At 39.7% G+C, this 19322-nt stretch overlaps 1 protein-coding gene across 8 annotated transcripts in view; it reads right to left on the bottom strand.

The window, feature by feature from the left end:
- The window catches only part of TAF4B (TATA-box binding protein associated factor 4b), a 102853-nt gene that overhangs the window by 21326 nt on the left and 62205 nt on the right, over positions 1 to 19322 (bottom strand). For 3 of the 8 annotated variants that reach the window (XM_026095941.2, XM_064507338.1, XM_064507339.1), the window contains 2 exons: positions 18685 to 18798; positions 5105 to 7026 (listed from right to left, as the gene is read on the bottom strand). In XM_026095941.2, coding sequence (XP_025951726.2) covers positions 6859 to 7026; positions 18685 to 18798 — 282 coding nt within the window. In that variant the 3' untranslated portion in view covers positions 5105 to 6858. Of the gene's footprint in view, positions 1 to 5104; positions 7027 to 7053; positions 15540 to 18684; positions 18799 to 19322 lie in introns of those variants that run through there. The other 5 variants (XM_064507335.1, XM_064507336.1, XM_064507333.1 and 2 more) reach the window with 4 other exon arrangements.

Raw genomic sequence — 19322 nt, 5'->3', positions numbered from 1 at the left:
AAAAAAAAGTCTTCCTGACTCACTCTCTTCCCAAGACTGCCCTAGCCCAGGGCATTCTCCCTGCCTTGGGAAGTGTTGCAATATTTGAGCTTGCCCTGAAGATATCTCTCACTAATTACTGGATATCCTGGTTTTATAACAAGGACACAATCAGAGCCTTCCCACAGGTTCTTCTTTATGGCATGAGAAAAAAGCTAGAAATGCTGATTTCTGTTTCAGCATCCACAGCAGGCTACTGTAAAGGGTTGATTAAACACTCAAGGGGATCTCTTTCCGGAGCTATCCTCCCCTGCCCCAAGGCATCACTCACCAACAGTCTCTAAGAAGAAAGGAATTTCAAAGGCAAAAACAACCTAACTTTTAATATTAGCCCTCTATACCCGAAGTTTGGGTCATTTTCAAATTTTCGCTCTGTAATAAAGATGACTAAAACTTTCAAATTAAAAGCAAAGATTCTGAGAGCTCAATGAGATGAAGCCTATTTGAGTTTGTACCACCTTTCAGCCACACTGCAAAAGGCTAATGAATCAGCTGGTGAAAGGCAGAGTGCAGAAAATTCCAGCTCTAGCCCAGATAAAAGGCAATGCAACCCCGATTACCATGTCAGCTCTGTGTTAGGCAGATGCTTACACAGGCTGTAAGCCTGTCTGTGCTTTTCTGAAGCTGGTACAGGAAAACTACTTCCCCACCCCGAGATACTGAATGGAACGTGCTGCATTCTACACATCTGCTCGCTCCAACCTCTTTTAGGATTGCCAGTTCCTGTGAAAACAATACATTTTCCTAAATCTGGCAATGCTTCAGTCATATGGCTGGACTGCAGCACTGAGCTGAAGCTGACATGGTTTTGTTAATTAATCATTTTGGCCACTCCTTCAAGGACAGATGCAATGATTACGGAGGATTTCTCCAAATTTTAAGAAACGTTGACTAAGAAGGAAGACAGCACTGAACTGGAAGTAAAGATTCAATGATTTCTTTCCAGATAGAAATTATTCAATAAGTCTGCTTTATTAAATATGCAGCCTGCATATACATATCCACCTACCTTGACAGATTATTTTTCTTCTAGAGATACACAACTTTTCTGTAAAAGAGAACATCATTTCCCTGCCCAGATACATGCAAACCAAAAAGTACCTGGAGATAGAAGAGAGTTCCATGTTCAATCCTTTGAGTGAGTTCTCCTTTTCCTACTCTTCTTTTTGAGAATGCTACCTGACCAGCTCTTCAAGGGAGTCGTTATTCCCTGCCCAATTTTGCACAGAGTTATCAATGGATTTTAATATATTAAATCTTGCAACCTCATCAAGAAATCCTCTCTTTTCTCTTTCATCTCCCTGTTGCTGGTGTTTCATACCTGGGAACTGTTATAACTCAGTCCTTAAAAGAAGTAGAATATTTCTTTTAAAAAGTTACAAGGATTCATACACACAGAGTATATCTATATTCACACATAATTAACGGAAAAAATATACCTTCTCCTCTCTTCTAGCTTCTAAGAACAGAAATAAGAAACACCTTCAAACAACTGTAAATAATAAACCATGTCATGCTAAATACTTCAAAGTATAAGTGCAAATATTTTAAGAGGCTTGGGGAACAACTACATAATTACAAATTAGCTCTCAAGAACAGATACAGATGATCTGTCAGATAATTCTTCATTCCAAATAGATTTTAAAATAATACTCTCTGTGATCTGGTAAAGAGAACAATTACTTACCGATAACTGCAATTCTTCAAGGAAAACATGCACAGTGAGAGCGTGCATGCCAAGCTGTTAAGATGAAGATTTTTTTTTTGCCTTAGCAGGACCCATGAAGAACTCCCCCCTTCTTCCTCCCTCATGCCAGGGCATAGCTGCAAAAGGCAGTGCACCCCACATGGACTGTAATTCCTCATAACTGCAGAAGCATAGAAGGAGAATGACAGCAAGAAAGTGGAAGGATAGCGGGAAGTAACTTACAGATGGTGTATCTGAAAGAATTGCAGTCCCTATTAAGCAGCTCTCCTCTATGGTGAATGCATGCATTTGCACTATTGCTGACTCCAAATACATTCCATCTATGTATTTGGTAGTTACCTCCAGGTGAGCTTCAAGCACCAAAGATTTAAGATTTCTTAGATGCCACAGCACTGTGTAAAAACAAATGCTGTCACCCAGCAGGTGCCTACAAATGCAGCAGTCTTTCAGTAACACTACTGATGGGCCAAGCCCTGGTGGAATGTGTACTGATCACCCCCAGGGGTGCAGGTCTTGACACAGCCCAAAATCCAACTGGATAATCTGAGACATGGCTGAACTCTTTCATACTTCTTAGACAGAAGCAATTTGTAGAGGAGATTCTTCAAAGAGCTCCAGGACTGTGAGATAAGGGTTGGGGAAGAGAACAGATGACTGGCTCTGATGGGGTCTCAGGCAGGAATTCCAAGTAGGCTGGAAGAAAGCTACCTGTCAGGGAAACATCCTTTGAAAGGTGAGCAGTATCTACAGCTCCAAGGATCTTGTAGAAAACCGTCAACCAAAGAAGAACCAAAGAAGGTGAAAGTCTTGACCACCATGAAACATTTTCTGTGATAACCTGTTCACTACAAAGAAAGTAGCAGCCTGAAGGTTGATGTGAACTCATCTGTACCATCAGCTCCTTTAATTTCAGAATAGTCATTCAACTTTCAAGGCAAGGATAAAGATCCTCCTTTTCTTCCTGCTTTCACTCTAAAAAGCCCTTCAAAAGAAGGCTGCCTGTAGGCAACCTATGAGCTATGAAGTAGAGCATCCTAGGAAGGGACTGGATAGCAAAGTTAGTAACTAATATGATGAAATAGCTACAGATGGCAGTGACCAGTTTGTGCCTGTAGTAAAAGGGAAAAAAGGCAGTAGGGGCAAGGACTGATGTATCTGGAAGGAAGAGACTAGTCTTTTTGCTTATGCCTTCAAAATGCTAACTACAAAGCCAAAAGGTACATTTGCCTAGGTCGCAAAAGGCCTGCGCGAAGTGAAACACTTGTGTTCTGGCTTGGGACTTTCCTACCAGATGAAGGCAGGGCCAACCATCAACCCATGGCAATGAGCCCAGTGCCAAAGGTGTCAAGATAGTTCAGATACGCCAAGGGCTTTAGTCTTTGTACTAAAGTCTGCACTCCAAAACAGAGGAAAGCCTTCACTGCAGATTTATTACCTCCGGAGTTGCAGGCTCCAGCAAAGTCCAGCCTGGACTTTGGGTAACAACCACTGGCTGAGCTCCTAGATGCTAGGCAGACATCACATATGCTATGCACACAGGGGTTTGCGTGTGTGTAGCACATACAGCTTCAGAAACCCAGCAGCCCACATTTGAAAAGTTGCTGAGAGCAAGCCCATTTCATGAAGTCCAAACCCTTGGACAGTCTGCCCCTTAGGACATCCTTATTTACCTTGGTCTTTCCATCTTAACCCTAGTGACTATAAAAGAAGAAGAAAGCAAAGAACAGGGCAAACAAGTGAACTTGGAGAACAGCTGACAGCAATTTTTCCAGGCAAAGGGCACTTGCATGGCAAGACACAGGTGTTTACAAGAGAGTGGGCCTAGAACAACTTGATACAAACAAAAGCCTTAAGCTAATTGTGTCAAAGTGTCCAAGAGAGCACAATGGCTTTGAGGAATCACATAGCAAGGTCTCAAGGGCCCCAGCTATCTTCCTCATTAAACCTAGAAAAAACCTGCAGGGTGTGTTAGCACAGATCAGCTAGTGTCTTTTCCAGGTGCAGGGAAAAGCTGGAGTCAAAGACAGTGCAAAGCGCTGGCAAAGGGATTCAGTGCTAAGGCTTGAAAATGGCAAAAAAGGGAAAAAGCATGAGGTAGGGGAGAAAGTGTACAAGACATTAAAAACAAAACAAAACAAAACAGCATAACACTATGTTGCTAAGATGGTAGGAGTCAAGATCCAGCAATAACACTTCTCTCAATTTTATGTGCTGTTTTCTTTTAAGACAGTACTAAGATATCATGGATGGTTCCATAAACAGCACTGGACTAACAGACCATCTGGAGAGCAAAAAGCACCTGAGTAAGATTTGAGAGCCCTTGAAGCTTCAGAGACATAGATGGCTCTGCTGCTGAGTCCCTAACATCGAACAGAAGCTTCTTGAGACTAGAAGGCATGGGAGCACAATGACAGGATTTTTAGTATTTGCATAAGCAGCAGTCTACCTTTCCACAACAGGTTGTAAGCTTGGGAAAAAGATGGGGAGGGTATGCATAATCATCTCTCCTCAAAGCTCAAGCATCTCCTAAGCACTCTTTCCAAGGACATGTTGTTCTCAGAATCCTACAGCATGGAGTTGGAATGAGAGGCAGGCTAAACTCTCTGGAAGGACAAAAGTATTTATAGCCTTTGCACCATGCCTTGACTACCCCTATCTGAAATTAAGCCCAAAGACCCATCATTACAGACCCATTATTACTATTATTATTATTATTGAGAACAAATGGGAAGAGACAACTTGCTTTGGCAGCAGTAATAAAAGCATGCAATCTGTATGGTAGGCAAGTCAGAGAAATATTTCAAGCATCTGTCCTACATAATTGATGAACAGATACTCTTTATAGTAAGTTATTTTCTCTAATGTATCTTTAAACTAATGAGATATCAAAAAGTTAAAGAGGTAGGCTAGTATGCAGATGCTCATCTTTGTTCTCCAACCTGTGCTTAATTACTTTAGGGTTGCTTTAAAAATAATTTAGGACAATGCTTCCACTGGACACTGTGGAAGTTTGGAGAAGCTTCCTGTGTTTTTACTTCACAGAAAACATGCAAAGTGCTTACCTCTGCTCAGATGTTAAGAAAATAGCCTTTATGTTGACTCACTGGCAGTTAGTTAAAAAAAACAAAAATGTTCTCACTTGTCTAAGTAAGTTTTTGCTCTGTCACCTAGTTCTGTTTAAAAGCTTTAAAATATTAATGATAAACTTCCATCTATTAAGTTTGGCAACTGTGCCAATTTACTGTGATGGGCAGATAAGCTAGGGGGTCTCATTAAGAACCATGCCATTAGTCATGATGACGCCAATTTCAGATGCTAAATTTCTCACATTAGGAAACAGACAAAATTACCAAAATATTATTTTTAATAAAATAATTGCTTTAATGCAGTATTTAAAATAATTTTAAACATCTGATCAATAAGATACAGTACACAAATATGGAAAATGCTGCACTTTACATAAAAAGTAAAGCTTAAGCATTTAATTATACAAAACAATTTTGCCTGATGCCATCAATATCTTGCAAACTATAGCTTAGTCAAAGTACTGCTTTTCATATATATATATATATATGTGTGTGTGCTATATATACATATATAAATAAATCACAGCATTCATTTACTAAATTTGTTTACTACTGTTTCAACACAAAAAACATAACCAATTCAAAACTTACTGAATTTAGTATCTGCAGTGTTTCCGATGGTGGAGGGCATGTTTGAATTATCACTTCAAGTTTTAAAGTAGCATGCCAAATAACCATAGGAAGCTTGTTCCTTAAAAGAAAAGTTTCAGCAGGAAGCAATTCAATACAGTCAGTGCCTTTCCCACTGGTCCAGTCAACAGCCGTGCTATATAGCACTGTGTCATGGGAGGCAAAGTGTTTGGAGGCTGGGGAGAGGGAAATGACCAGGAGGATTTTCCTCCCACCACAAGGCAGCCTTTACTAGTACAGCAGAAAATCTTTAAGTCTATTCTAGCAGTTTTAAGAACCTGGAGCCCTCCTCCTTGTTGAATGGAAACCAGGCAACTGGCTAAACTAACTAGCTTCTATTTAAGAAGTTTCCCTGTTATACCACATTACAGTATTATGAACATTAAGATAATTAAATCAATATTTTCAAAGCAGTGAATGCTCTGTGCTTTGCAAACACTACTTTTCTCCTTAAAAGAGGCTCCAGCTGTAAAGTTTTACAATATTTAATGTATTTCAAGCTTTCCTTTTTTTGCAGTCAGCACAGATTGCTTTTGTTCATTTCTTTTTAAAATCTGTTTGAGGCCATTGCTATTTTTGATATCCACATAAAGAAAAAACATGAGATTTGTTTCCTCAGTTTATCCTTCCTTTTTAGGCTTTTTCACTCGCTGTATACAAGTTTAGTAACTCCAGATTTTCCCAAACATGGAAGTATGCCACTACATGCAACTACACTGTTTGATGTACATTAATCACAGGAATTACCCATTTGTTCACCTTCCCTCAGTTGCTTTCTCAGAGGAGAGGGTAGTTGAGGTGAGGTGGGGGGAAGAGAAAGTGTCCCTTGTCCCTTTGCTTGCTACTTTGCTCCCCACAAACGTTCTCCACTACATTCAGTAGTAATTCTAAACTCAGAAAATTTAAAGAGATGCTGAGTCAGATAGGCAATACATTAGCATGTTGACTGACTGCTGGTTCATGATTAAATACAGCTGTCATGCTATGCAGTGCCTTTAATATGTTAATTTGCTTCCCTAAATAAGACTGGATTAGAAGAAGGCACTACACATAGAACAGATGTTGCAGGCTCTGGAGTACTGAAGCAAGTGACATACATGAACTAGGTACACATATCAAGCCTTCAGAGCCTGCAAGACAGTTAAATGCATGCAGGTAATCAGGTGCTTGTGTGTGCAGTTCGCTGTTTTCACTGGTTTACAGATTGGTTTAAGCCAAATATTATTAAAAACCCCACAGGTGATAAGTTAGGTATTTAATAAAAATGTTTATCTGTAAACAAGAGTTATCCTTACAACGGATCATTTTTCCAGAAATTGGAATTTCAAGACAGTGCAACAATGCTTCAGTGTTTTCTTTGGCAGTAGACAGCAAAGTTGAAATGTAAAACTCAAATCACTTCAAAAGAGCACGGTACAAGGCTAGAGAATGCTTCATCTCCCTTTCTTGTTCCATGCAGAATATCAAGTCCCTGAGACAGACACGGGTTATTCTTGGACGAAGTAACTGTTTTGTAAGGCTAAAACTCGACGATCCAGGAGCAATTCCATTGCCATTCAAACCCTAAAGCCGGGGGGGGGGGGGGGGGGAGGGGGAGGGAAGGGTGGTGAGAGAGGAAAAAAGTTAATATTATGTCAATTTAAGTTTTTAATCAAACTCGTTGGATTGTACTGCCTGCTGACATTCACTTTACATATGTTACAAACCAGCAATCCAGAATTCCATGTACATTGGATACTTTAAAAGACAAAGCAAGTATCTGCCAGTGAAATAGTTTATTCCAGTCAAAGGAATGAAAAAAATTCTAAGTAAAAAGAATTTTTATTTCTAACTACATTATGGTATGATAAATAACTGCAGTTTCACTGAAGTCATACCATGTAAATACTTGCACAGGCAAACAACAGGCTAACTGTGAAAGTACTACCACAGTTTCTACGCAGAGGCCCAGGCTGTACAAGGCTTACTTCCATTTGCAAACACCCAAGGCTCCAGATGTTCGCATCTCTTCTTGAAGAAAACTGTCACTGAGAACAAGCTCTAGCCTTAAAACATGGCCAGAAGAAACAGCACACTCTTGCCCCAGCCATCATTTGTGAATAGTCCTTTTTTTAAGGGAGCAAATACAAAAAGTCAGAGCATCTGTGTTTTTAGAACATTATACTTAAGCCTATCCATCTCAGTCAGCTGCCTTACTTGGTTATGAAAGCACAATTGGTGGAGAGATGATGATGTTTAGTAGTTATACATTCAGGCTATTGGAATGAGCAACCCCCATGCATTCCAAAATGCCCTGAGATTTATTATTAGGGGTGGGGAGGAGGAAGATTATCATGAGCTGCACAATAGACTGGCTACTTATCTTGGAGCCAGTCTATGCTACACAGCCAGTCTCTTATCACTACTGGAGGGTTCTTGGTAATGAATGCAATTTGTACAAATACGAGTGCTCAGTCTCTGTAACTTCAGCAAGGCAATGCCTGCCAGCATCAACACCACTTGGAGATGGTGTTGCTTGGATGCTGTGTTAACTATATCAGTTCTTGCCCTAACACACTCTGCAAGACTTCAGCAAAATGACTTTGCCCACTTTGCTTAGAGAAATCAAGGCTAGAGAAAAAACCCATATATTAGAAACAAATACCAGTCTATAGCAGTGAGTACTAGTGTTGTTAGGGGGGAAAGCATTGAAATTCATTAAAAATAAAAAAGATTCACCAGATAGCACACTAGCCACAGAAAAGCCAGGGCATATAGCAGAAATGGAAGCTGTATTTCTTACTAGCAGCATGCAGGGTATTCAGCATCATTTCATTTGCTTTACAGTCGATACTATTAAACATTATGAAATGCCATCATTTGAAACTTTCAGTTTGTTAAATGGCTTGGAACAAATGTGTGCATGGGGAAGACTGCTGGCCACATAGTGCAGAGAGGGCACTGCTGTCCTGGTAAGAACACAAAAGGGTCACAGTTCAAGTTTGTCATATGACAACCCTGAAGGATCCAGGGAAAAGATAGCTCTGCAATGCAGCTGCCAGCACAGGGTTGAAAAGGAGGTCAATCCAACAGGATGCAGCAGAAGGCCTGAGGCAATGTTATAAATGAAACAAACCCCAAGGGTTTTCAGTAACCCAACAGCAATGTCCTTTATAATTCAAAGAACTTTATGGAGGTGAAAGTATTTTCTCTCTAAATAGTCACTAGATGAGAAGTCTTACCTTTAAAAAGACACAAAACAAAAAACTATCTCAATCTTGTTCACTCCCTTACAAAAATCAGGCAGACATCACAAATCCCTGAGCCTGCTTTGGAAGCTATCAGATCTGCAAGATGTTACAACAAAGCGGAAACTCCAAGCTGCTGGCGTTTGAGAGAGTTACAGATTTGCTTAGTTTTAAATTCTTACTTGTCATGCCCAGCGCAGAGACATGGAATACTGTTATCCTGTAAAAATCATTTCCAAGGCCAAAGCTTATACTGAACTTCTGTTCACTAGGACAGCCACGTCATATTTTGAGTTTCACACAGCACCACACAAGTGTATCACAGCTACTGAAGAACCTCTGAAATGTAGTATTCAATTAGCTACTGAACCAACAGTCACTACCACATCTAAGTTAAAAGAAAAGGTCCTTCTCTCCAAGTGCAAGATGGTTTAAAACAAAGAAAGACAGCAGACTAGGTCATTCTGGTCCAGATCGGGACTACAGAAAGACTTCATCTTGCTGGGGAACTTATCCGACACCATATACCAGGTTGCACAAAGCCTCGTGCGTGTATGTCAGAACAAAGTTTATACAGGGATTAGCACTAGCTCCTTTTAGCCCCTTTCCCACACAGTTGCAAAGCATTGGTCTTTTATGGTTTTATTTTGGATTTTGTAACAAACAGTGGTGGGAGATCTACTACCTGCCTTCTTTTTTAATAAAAGATTTAAGGAACTAAGAACATTCGATGTTCCTGAACCATCTGTACCTCAAAATCAACCATCACACATGTGCCTCTGTCAATATGCAAGAGTCAAGTTAAAAAGCGCCTAACTCTGAGCTCTTCAGCTCACACAAGGAACACTTCAGGGGAGGATCCTCCAGTGTTCAGTTCTCAGAAGCCTCCTCTTGAGTAAGTTCCTGTTGATCAGCAGGTACATTTTGTCTGGCCCTAGGCAACAGTCAGCAGTTCTTTCCCTTCCCTCTCATATACCCCTTCCTGCACAAAAGCTCCTCCAACCCTGCTTTTCAGACCTTACTCAGTACTTGGTAAGAATAACACCAGCCCACTACCACCTGCCTATGCCTTGCTCCCAGACATCTCCATTATGTTCCCTCCAGTGGGGCAGTAAAGGCTTGTGTCTTGCTATTTTGGGGCATTCTTCGCTGCCATAAAATCTTCAGTGTATCTTAAGACAGCTTAGTGATCCTCTTCCAAAGGAAACTGAAAACTGCCTCTTTTCAGCCAGGTCACAAGTACAAAGATAAACAAAGACACCCCTATATAACAAATTCTAGCAAAGGATACCAAGCTGCAGCCACCTTCTGCTACAAGCAAAAATCAGTGCCTTAGCTGTTAAACAAGCAGTTTCTTTGTTTTTTGAGAAAAATCCCTTTTCTCCTCCATAGGGAAGGCAGAAAAGTCAGTCAACCCAAGGAGTTACTGCCTTTCACTGAATTCCTCTGGAACAAAGACATGGCCCAGCACCCCATTTTCATCCCAACACTAGGACTACACAATCACAGACAGGCAGCACGAGAGCGGTACCCACCAGCTGACCTGGGCATCAACAGCAGTGCTACAGCCAGCAGCAACAGTTTCAGTATCGCTTACAAGCCCGTCTGTAAGCCCAGGTGAGGTACTGTGGCAACTGGGCTATGCACCACTGGAAACTACCCTTCAGAGTACCCAGGCTAGTTGGCTTAAGACTAGCACCATAAGGTTACATGAGCTGTGATCATGCTTTTGGCACATCTCTGGCATCAAAACAAATCAGCAACTTTATCAAATCAAAAACTCCATCTCTCTTTCTTGATCCTCACAGCCTTTTATGTATTCCCATTAAAAATCAGGAACTCTCACTATACTGATTTTTGACAACAGAACATACTGCAGGACTCTAGCATGAGTCTCACATCTGTTTTGCATCTAGTGTTGTTGGGAGGTTGTTTCCTAAACCTGTCTTTGAAGATCTTTACAGCTCTCTCCAGCGGCTGGACCAAGAATTAAATACTGATTCTCTCACAAAAGGCAAGAGAGAAGAACCTGAGATGAAAGTGTTATCATGAACTTAAGGTAGCAAGCCTTGCATGACAAATCTTTTCCTTTACCTGAACCACCATCATAGTCTTATTTCTAGTCTCCAAAGAATTTGAAGCATATAATCTAAGAGTTTTAATTACTGACAAGAATATCAAAATTGCTCAGAGATATTATATAGGACATGATACAAAGCTCACTGAGGCCAGCATAAGCCTTCCTTCCCACAAGTATGGGGCAGGCCCCCAGTGAGCTATTCCTGGCAGAATATGTATTCCCTTCTCAAATTCAATGGCTTCACACCAATTACATTTAAAATTTTAAACTCCTAATCCTATTTTCTGTGGAGCATTTTAAGGGAGCAAACTGTTCAATCAAATGTTAAAAGTAGAGTCAATAGTTCTCATTTTAATTTTTGGCATGGCATAAATACTTCCAAGTCTCAGAGCTAAGATCCCAAGAGAGCAAACCATCATTGCAGCTCTGCTGTGCATTATAAAAATATTACCAGAAAAAGGAAGCAAAGTCATGAGATAGTTTTCAATGACATTTCAAAATGCTGAAAAATTACAACTGTTTGCAGTAGGGACTTTGTCAGAAGGTGGTAAGAACATCAGAACAGATACTCACATTGAGATCCAACTCCCAGCTCCATCACCTGTGGCCACATTGATGTCTATGTACCTAATGTATCCTGTACACTAGTTTCCCAGCTGTAAAATGTAGAAGACACTGCCTCATAAGAGGAAAAAGTAGTAAAAATCCATTAATGCATTGTGAAGTGCTCAAGACACTTTCCTGGATCTTATCTGGCAACAAGGGGAATGAAAGATAACCTGCCAGAATTGTGAAATTTGTGCTTATATGAAGAAGTAAGTGCATAATACAGCCCAGAGAAAACAAAGTGAAAGAAGTTGATACTACCTTGGTGACAAGCCAGACTTGTGATGCTGCCTATTCTAACAAGCCTCAGTCTGTTGGAATATACTCCCACATTCATAGTACTAAAATACTACATTATTCAGAATGTTTATATAAATATGATTTTTTTTAAAAAAAACAAAGCTTCCCCCTCTTTTTTTTTTTTTTTTTAAATCTGTTGTAGACCATTAGGATAGATCAAGTTGACATCTGAAAGGCTTAGATCTCTATTTCCAGACTGTTTCTCATGCAGCTGAAAACAAATATGTATATTTATGATGTTATCTGTAGTCTACAAAGCAGCCTCACTAAGCTGTTGAATATATATAATAATGTTACTCAACTACACATTTTCTTCCTCAGATTTCATTGCAACATTCCTGCAAGTCCTCTCAAATGTAGGCAACAAAAATGTTTTACATATTGAAACAAATTACTGCAAATGTAATGTCAGTTTATTCACTATTATGCTCAAGATTCATATACACATGTCACTTTGTATGGCTACATCAGATGCTTAATCTGTACCTGGAGGTAACAAATACTATACAAATATGTCATGTTAGTTAATAGACGATTATTAAGCTGAAATTTTCTGGCTCTTTGCCACATCATTTTAAGCAATGTATTGTCAACTAAATTATAAATCTCTTGACCCTTCACATGTCATCTACATTTGTGTGCTACCAATATGTTCAGCCTAAAGCTACAGTGCAATTAGTCATTTAAATTGCAGATATCTTTCACACATAAGACGAATTAAGTTCATCTCTAGCACAGAGAAAGCACGATATGGGCCAATGAACGGTGCATCTGAAGTATATGAATGGCAGTCAAGAATATTTTAGCCTATTTATGTGGGAAAAAAATCACATCAAGGGTATGGCCTAGACTGACAGCAGCCAGGAAACTCAGAGCTGAAACTGAAACTCTGTCTGTAGCTGACAGGATGTGCTTAGGTCTTGCGGCAGATAAAGATGCTGAAGCTATCTTTTATAATTACAGCACACTTCTAACTTCCCTTTTCCCAAAAGGTATGACTACCCTGTAAATTCTTCAATTGTCCAATAGCTTAGAGAAGAACTAGAAACTGAAATTAAGGGTCTGCATATGTTAAGCATATGCAAAGGGAAAAAAAAACCCTCATATCACTTTTGACCTAAGTCTCAAAAGGGGCTGGGAAGGAATAGGGGGAGTAGTGGCAGGAAGAAATCCCTCAAGTGTAGAAATAGATTTAGCACCCTGGCTCTTAACACCTAGATACATGCAAATAGTCTAGGTCCATTTAAAGTGGTTGCTTTCAAACTCAATTTCTGCCATTTTTGAGAAAATACTTTAGCACACAACCATGTACCAATGAACACTGGCAAGCACCAGGCAGGCAAATCAGCTGGAAGCCTCTCTGTACCCCACAGATATACATGTGGCAACAAACCTATTGCCATTCTCAACAGAGCCAAGTTCTAAGTTTAATTCAGGTTTAAACACAGCCACATCCTTAACACCAATACTGAAGCTTATGAATTTATGCTAGTGCATTCTCACACAGAAAGACTCTCTAGAAGAGATTATGGTCAAAGAGGTGCCAATAGCTTCTACAGCTATCATTTAAAAGAGTGTAAACCCACACACACCTTAATTGCCACACATCTCTCACCAAATGCCAAAAAATCAAAGTTATTTGATCAGCACAAAGGGGGAGAACAGAATATATCTCTTCCCAGTCATCCGGAAAACTCAGGGGTTTTCTTTGTTCACTTTGCAGGAAAGGACTTCTTGCTCTAATGTTTAGCTTTTCATAGGTCCGCCTGAAAAGCACTTCCAAAGGTTTAACATGCAACATACACAGAACATTTCATCAACATGCATATTGGCATCCTAAGCCATAAAGCAAGAAGGTGGAATTTAAGGTCTGCTGTCGACGACCAGATACTGCAGAGGCCTCGACCTGAAAGTGAAGGAAAAAGTCTGCTAGTTTTCTCCACCCACAATCAGTATTAAAATGGAACTGACTAGTGTAGAAAACAAGATATTTCTCCCATTTCCTTTTGCCTAAGTACTTCCCAGAAGGAAATACAAGCTTATTTGGGAAGTGTTCTATTAGAAGCTGTACATCACCCTTCAGGTGTCACATCATTTTACACACATTGACCAGAGCTAGAAGTTTTACAGAAGAGAAAGTCTTTGAATAGCTATGCACTGACCTCAGGATACCAGCTACACCATTTACTTCTGCAGCAACTGCATGGTGTTTGGCACCACACAGACTGCAGAGCAGAGGGCAGCATCCTGAGAAGTGCTTTAGACACTACCTTCCTCATCACTGCAATGGTGACTACTGTGACAGTGAGAGGCAGCACATAGATACAGCTGCCTGATGCACCTCCAGTTCTGACACCTCTCCCCAGCACAGCCACATTTACCCACACATGAAGATCTTTGACACCACCAAGGGAAGGGCTAAGTACGTGTTTGTAAAATTATATTCATAGTAGCCTACATTTCCACAGCTGAGCCAGACTGTAGGTGACAAGGCAAGAAGACCCACACTTACTAACAAAGCAGCCAGTCTTGGCTACAGACAGAACAGCCACACACAATATCCAGAAGGAACTTTCCTCTTCAGCCTGCTGAATCATGCAAAAAGTACGAAAAGACAGGAGATTAACCTGTGCACATTAAGTCAGTCAACGCGATCAACCTAGAAGAAGGCAAGTGAAAGATGCCATCAACAGCACTTTGGAACAAGACAGATCGCATCACTTCCAAATGGTTAACATGTTATCACAGAGCCTGAAAACTCTCTCTCCAAAAAGATTACATAGAAGTGCAGACATCCAATTAAGTTTCCCTGTATAAAGTAGAAAAATGGTCTAACTACAGTCTTCAGAAGTCAACCATAAAATTAAGATTTAGTCTGCTAATTCTATTTTCAAAAATGCAGATAGACTTTCTTCTTCCCTGTTGTGTGACACTGCACAAATATACTGCTAGAGCTGGGAGCCAGAACACCTCTGGATAAGGGGGAAAAAAATTGAGATACTCAGAACAGTACAGAAAAAAAAGCTTTAAATCAACTGCAAGCAATTTCAAACTTAAAACTCCAGTTGCAGTGAGAACTAGACAAAACCAATTCCAAAATGGTTTTGTCATCAGAAAGAAAGCAAAACTTAATCAAAAATAATCCTTGGCTGTTTCTCAGCACTGAAAACATCATCTTACCAAGAAGAACTGTGAAGCACAACACAGAATCAGGGATATAGGTCTGTGGCTTCTAGTTTAGTTTTTCTGATTTCTCTTTGAAAAAAAAGTGTTCTCCCTTTTTTCAAGGAGAGTTATTTTACCAAGTTTTCCCATCCTCTAATTCATCAGTATTGACCACATGCCCCAAAACAAGGGGGAAGAAAGGTTGGTAACAAATACATAAAACCAAAAACACGTATGAATCAAATGTAAAGGCCTCTCCTACTGATTGTATCCAGAAGTGTTCAAGGGTACCAGAATCAGAGAGATGAAGATATTAACACCTCTGCAAAACAAGCAGCACCAATTAGCACATTTTTACAATAGAGGGGTTTTCTTACCGGGTCTTTTTCAAACTACTCTTTCTGAACAATAACATTCAAATGTTAAATTGCAGTAAAGAGGAAAAGCAAAACTACCCCAACTAGTACCTCGTAAGAAGGGAGAAAGAATTCCCAACATAGCGCTATTTCTTCCTAGGCCTAGAGCATTAGCCTTATTTTTTCGTTACGTGATCTTCATGGATTTGTCCTTCATGCTGGCCGAGTGTAATGCATGAGCAGTAAACACAGAGGGATATAGCTCATCCTTTTCATGTTGCTTTTAGGCCCAAGTTAGATGACAAACTCCTCCGGTCAAGAATCTCTTTCTTCATTTGTTACCTGCCACACAATAAGGTAATGTGGCTGTTAGTAAGCAGGGCTCTACCTGCAGATCATATGCTTGTGTCACTGTATCTGTAAATTCCCAGATTAAAATAATTCATAACAGATTTCCTTAAAAGATTGTTTCCTTAAAGAAACCAGAATTTCAGAGAACAAGAGGATATAAATACACAAGAGTCAGCCATGCAAGTATGCCAGGAAAAAGACTTTCCAGACGAGGTGCAAAAGACACATGGCAGAGTATGGAGGAAGCAGATATCTAAGGATGAAGAACCATTCCAATTAAACATTAACACTCATTTGCGGAGAAAGGAAAAGTAGTAGGCTATCCAAGTGCTGTCCTCAACCCCTCAATGCTTATCACCGAACCCAATTCCAACCCTCCCTGTTGAGCTGCACTCTTCCAGTACCCTTTAGATTTCAGTACCTAACAAAGGTAAATACATAACAAATTAACTCAAGTTCCTTTTCTTCAATACATTCAGTAACTGATCATTTCTTCCCTGCCTCTCCAAACACACCTTGGAGTTTCAAGTTTACACCAGTAATGGCTTGAAACATTTCCCTTTTAATTATTACAGTAGGAAATAAAAAAGCTGAACATAGCCATCTCTGTTCTAATACAGACTTCAGAGATATGATTTTACACAGAAAGCATTATCCAAAGCAAGTTGAAGAAGTCTAAGTTAAGAAAAACCTAACAGAGTTATCATTACTGATTTCATTTAATACTATCAGTCGATAATTCATATTCAGGAATAATATCTCCCATCATACCTGTCTGCCAAGATATTACGCTTAAAAAAAAATCACAGGAGTATTACGCACAGATTTACTCCTAGCCATTGCATAGTCAGGAAGTTCTGACATTTAAGATTACTTGAGAGTAAAACTGTCTGTATTTGCAATTTGAAATGAGAAAGTACATCCTGCCCATTTAAATTATTCTCAGACAGGTTGCCCAAAAAGATGATTTTAAAAATGCCCAAATGTGTATCATCCTAAGGCCATACTGTACTTGCTTTCAGTTTCAAAGACCTCCTTTCATCTCTGAAGAATGGAATGTTGTTTACTGCTCAGAATGTTTTGCCATGTTATCACGAATGTATTACAAATGTTTTGCTTCTTGAAATACAAAATGTTTGTCAAAACCATTTTTTATTCTACATAAGAAGTCTCAAGTCTTTCATAAATCCTCTTCAGATATATTGGGACACTAAGTGTCTTAGCCTAAACATCTTGCACAAGTTATTATGCCATTTCACAAAGGGCGAGGGGGGGGGGGGGCGCACGGGGGGGAGTCCAGAGAATTGCTTTCTGGCAGCATGGAACACTAAGCACTAGGCATTGGAACGCAAGATTGCATATGAGAAACAAGAGTAGTTTCACCGGCAGAATTACCTTCACCTACTGCCCTTTCAACTGAGTCTAGTAACACAACATATATGAATAGAAGAATCTTAAAATACAGCAGATAAGTTTGATAATGAAATGTCATTAAGGTTTATGGTCAGTTTAGGCATGTCATGTCTCAGTTCTTTTAAAATAGCATATAAATAATGGATCACCACCATACAATATGAGCACTGCTAACTGTCTCACTTTGGTACAATCCTGTAGAGTTTTTAACAAAGTAGGCACATCCCAGACAATGAGAAATAAATGAAAAGCACCTAACAAGCAGACTTGTTAAGCATTCAGAAACAAATCCTGCAATAATTATTGAAAAAAAACTATGAAGAACAGGAACAGTTCCTCAATGAAAGCTTTGGGGAAGAGAAAAAAAGGATGGGCAAAACTTCTGCTAGACTCACTTTTCCAAGTTTTTCCACTGGTATTAAAAAAAAAAAAAAGTACCTATACCTTCAGCTTCATGTGAAAGTGCATTAAAAAACTTCAAAGAAATGAAGAGTGGGTCCTCAAAAGCTTGGAATGCTGCTTTTGGAACTTTCTTAGATACAGATTTCTTCACTCACTTGCTATAAACTGTGAGCATTCAAGGTGTTATTACTGTCTTATCAGAAAAATGAAATCACATAAACAAGTCTACCTCATTTCCTTAGAGAGGTCTCTTGTCACAATCCAGGCTGAGGGAAAACCCACAAGTTAGATGCCACTACTGCCTCAGGTTGCAAACACTAGTTGAGGTTTATATAAGGTCCTTCCAGACTCCAGCATGCAAAAATACAGTATTTGCAACCCTAGTATCCACTTAGACTTCCCAGGACAGACTTCCCAGGACAGAACAACAAAAAAACTTAATACTCAGACAAGACAACTTTACCACCATTTCCTCCAAACAAGAGTTACTTTTCAGGCTTCTGGTCACTATGCTTGGGTCACAGGCCAACCACCATTCCTTCAAGCAGTGTTGAGGATTCATGAGAAAGAGCAGCAAAATAGACAACAACACTTGAATCACACCTGGCAACTCATTTCTCCCATCTCCAGCCAAGATGATTATCTCTAACAGAACTAGGCTATCAGTCTCCTTGAAAAGAATTTCTGCAACCTCAGAAGCTTTCCAGGTCCCTGAAATGGTTTATCTCCTGCACAACATTAAGAGGTATTAAATCAAGATTGTTAAAAGCATCTTAAAGGTACTTTTAAAATGAAGGATGGGCCAGAAAAGGAGACCTGACTCACTCCTGGAATGGAAACAAAATCTGAAGGATCTAGCTTTTTTTCTTCACTAGCAGGGCAAGCTCATAGTATATTTGAAGAGTCCCTATGCCTTACACACGGAAAACAGCCTGCAGCCAAATCTTAAGAGTCATAGCCATTTCAAGAGCCATCCAAAACTGCTGTCATGAGTTCAACTGATGGGCCACAACAACTAGCTGCCGTGGAAGACTATCACAGTCTTCGTTACCCTCCACTGCAGACCAAAGTTTCTCTGAGCCATCATCTGATTTAGCTTTTTGTACATACCACTCTTATCCACAGTTTTTCCTGTAACGTACAATTAACATCCCCATTAAATTTACCAGAAGTAATCCTTCCAAACGTCTAACATGTAGACTGGTTTTCGTACAGTATGTATCCAGGCTTTTAGTGAAATAATTCTCATTTCTCCATACAGAGAAGGATGAAAATAATCCAGTAAGAAAATACAACAATGCCATGCAAGTCAATTCAGTACCTCCAGCCCAACATTTGATGAATCCAAAGGTCTTTTCTTCCTCGGTCCAATGGCTGCCAAAGCTGTGAGGTTGGCTTCTCTCTGTTGCATTTGTGCTAACTCCAACTGTTGCATCTAATTTAAAAAGAAAATACTTAATATTAATTATGATATACAGTACTCTAAAGGGCTTGTTCCCTTTACTGAAGCTTCAGACAGTTTGTGATGCTTACTGAAACAACATATTTGGCGACAGCTTGTAACATCTTCCCGGACACTTCTAATAGATTCCAATAATCAGTATGCTTAGAGCCTTGAAATACTAACAGCCTGGAGACAGTATTGCATAAATAACACATTTTGTGAAGACTACATTTGGTATCAACACAGTCTCAAGAGGAACCTCTCTGCTGGTACCTCAACTCTTGAGCTGTGACATTTCTGATTAGTAGAGAACATCTGATCAGAGCTGGTGTAAGTGGCTGCATTTAAGTTGAAGTTGCTTAGCTCTGTAAACTGAGCACATCCTTTACTCAATTCACAACCTTACAATTGCACAAGTGAGACATTCTACATTTCTTCAATCTATATTACCTGAACCTAACACTCAGTATTACCTTTCTAAAATGTCTCATCCAATGAATAGGATGTTGTCAGTT

This window comes from Dromaius novaehollandiae, chromosome 2, assembly GCF_036370855.1.
Source record: "Dromaius novaehollandiae isolate bDroNov1 chromosome 2, bDroNov1.hap1, whole genome shotgun sequence".
Classification (NCBI taxonomy): Eukaryota; Metazoa; Chordata; class Aves; order Casuariiformes; family Dromaiidae; genus Dromaius; species Dromaius novaehollandiae.
Note: the sequence above shows the minus strand (reverse complement) of the source record. Positions and strands in the feature narration are given on the sequence as shown.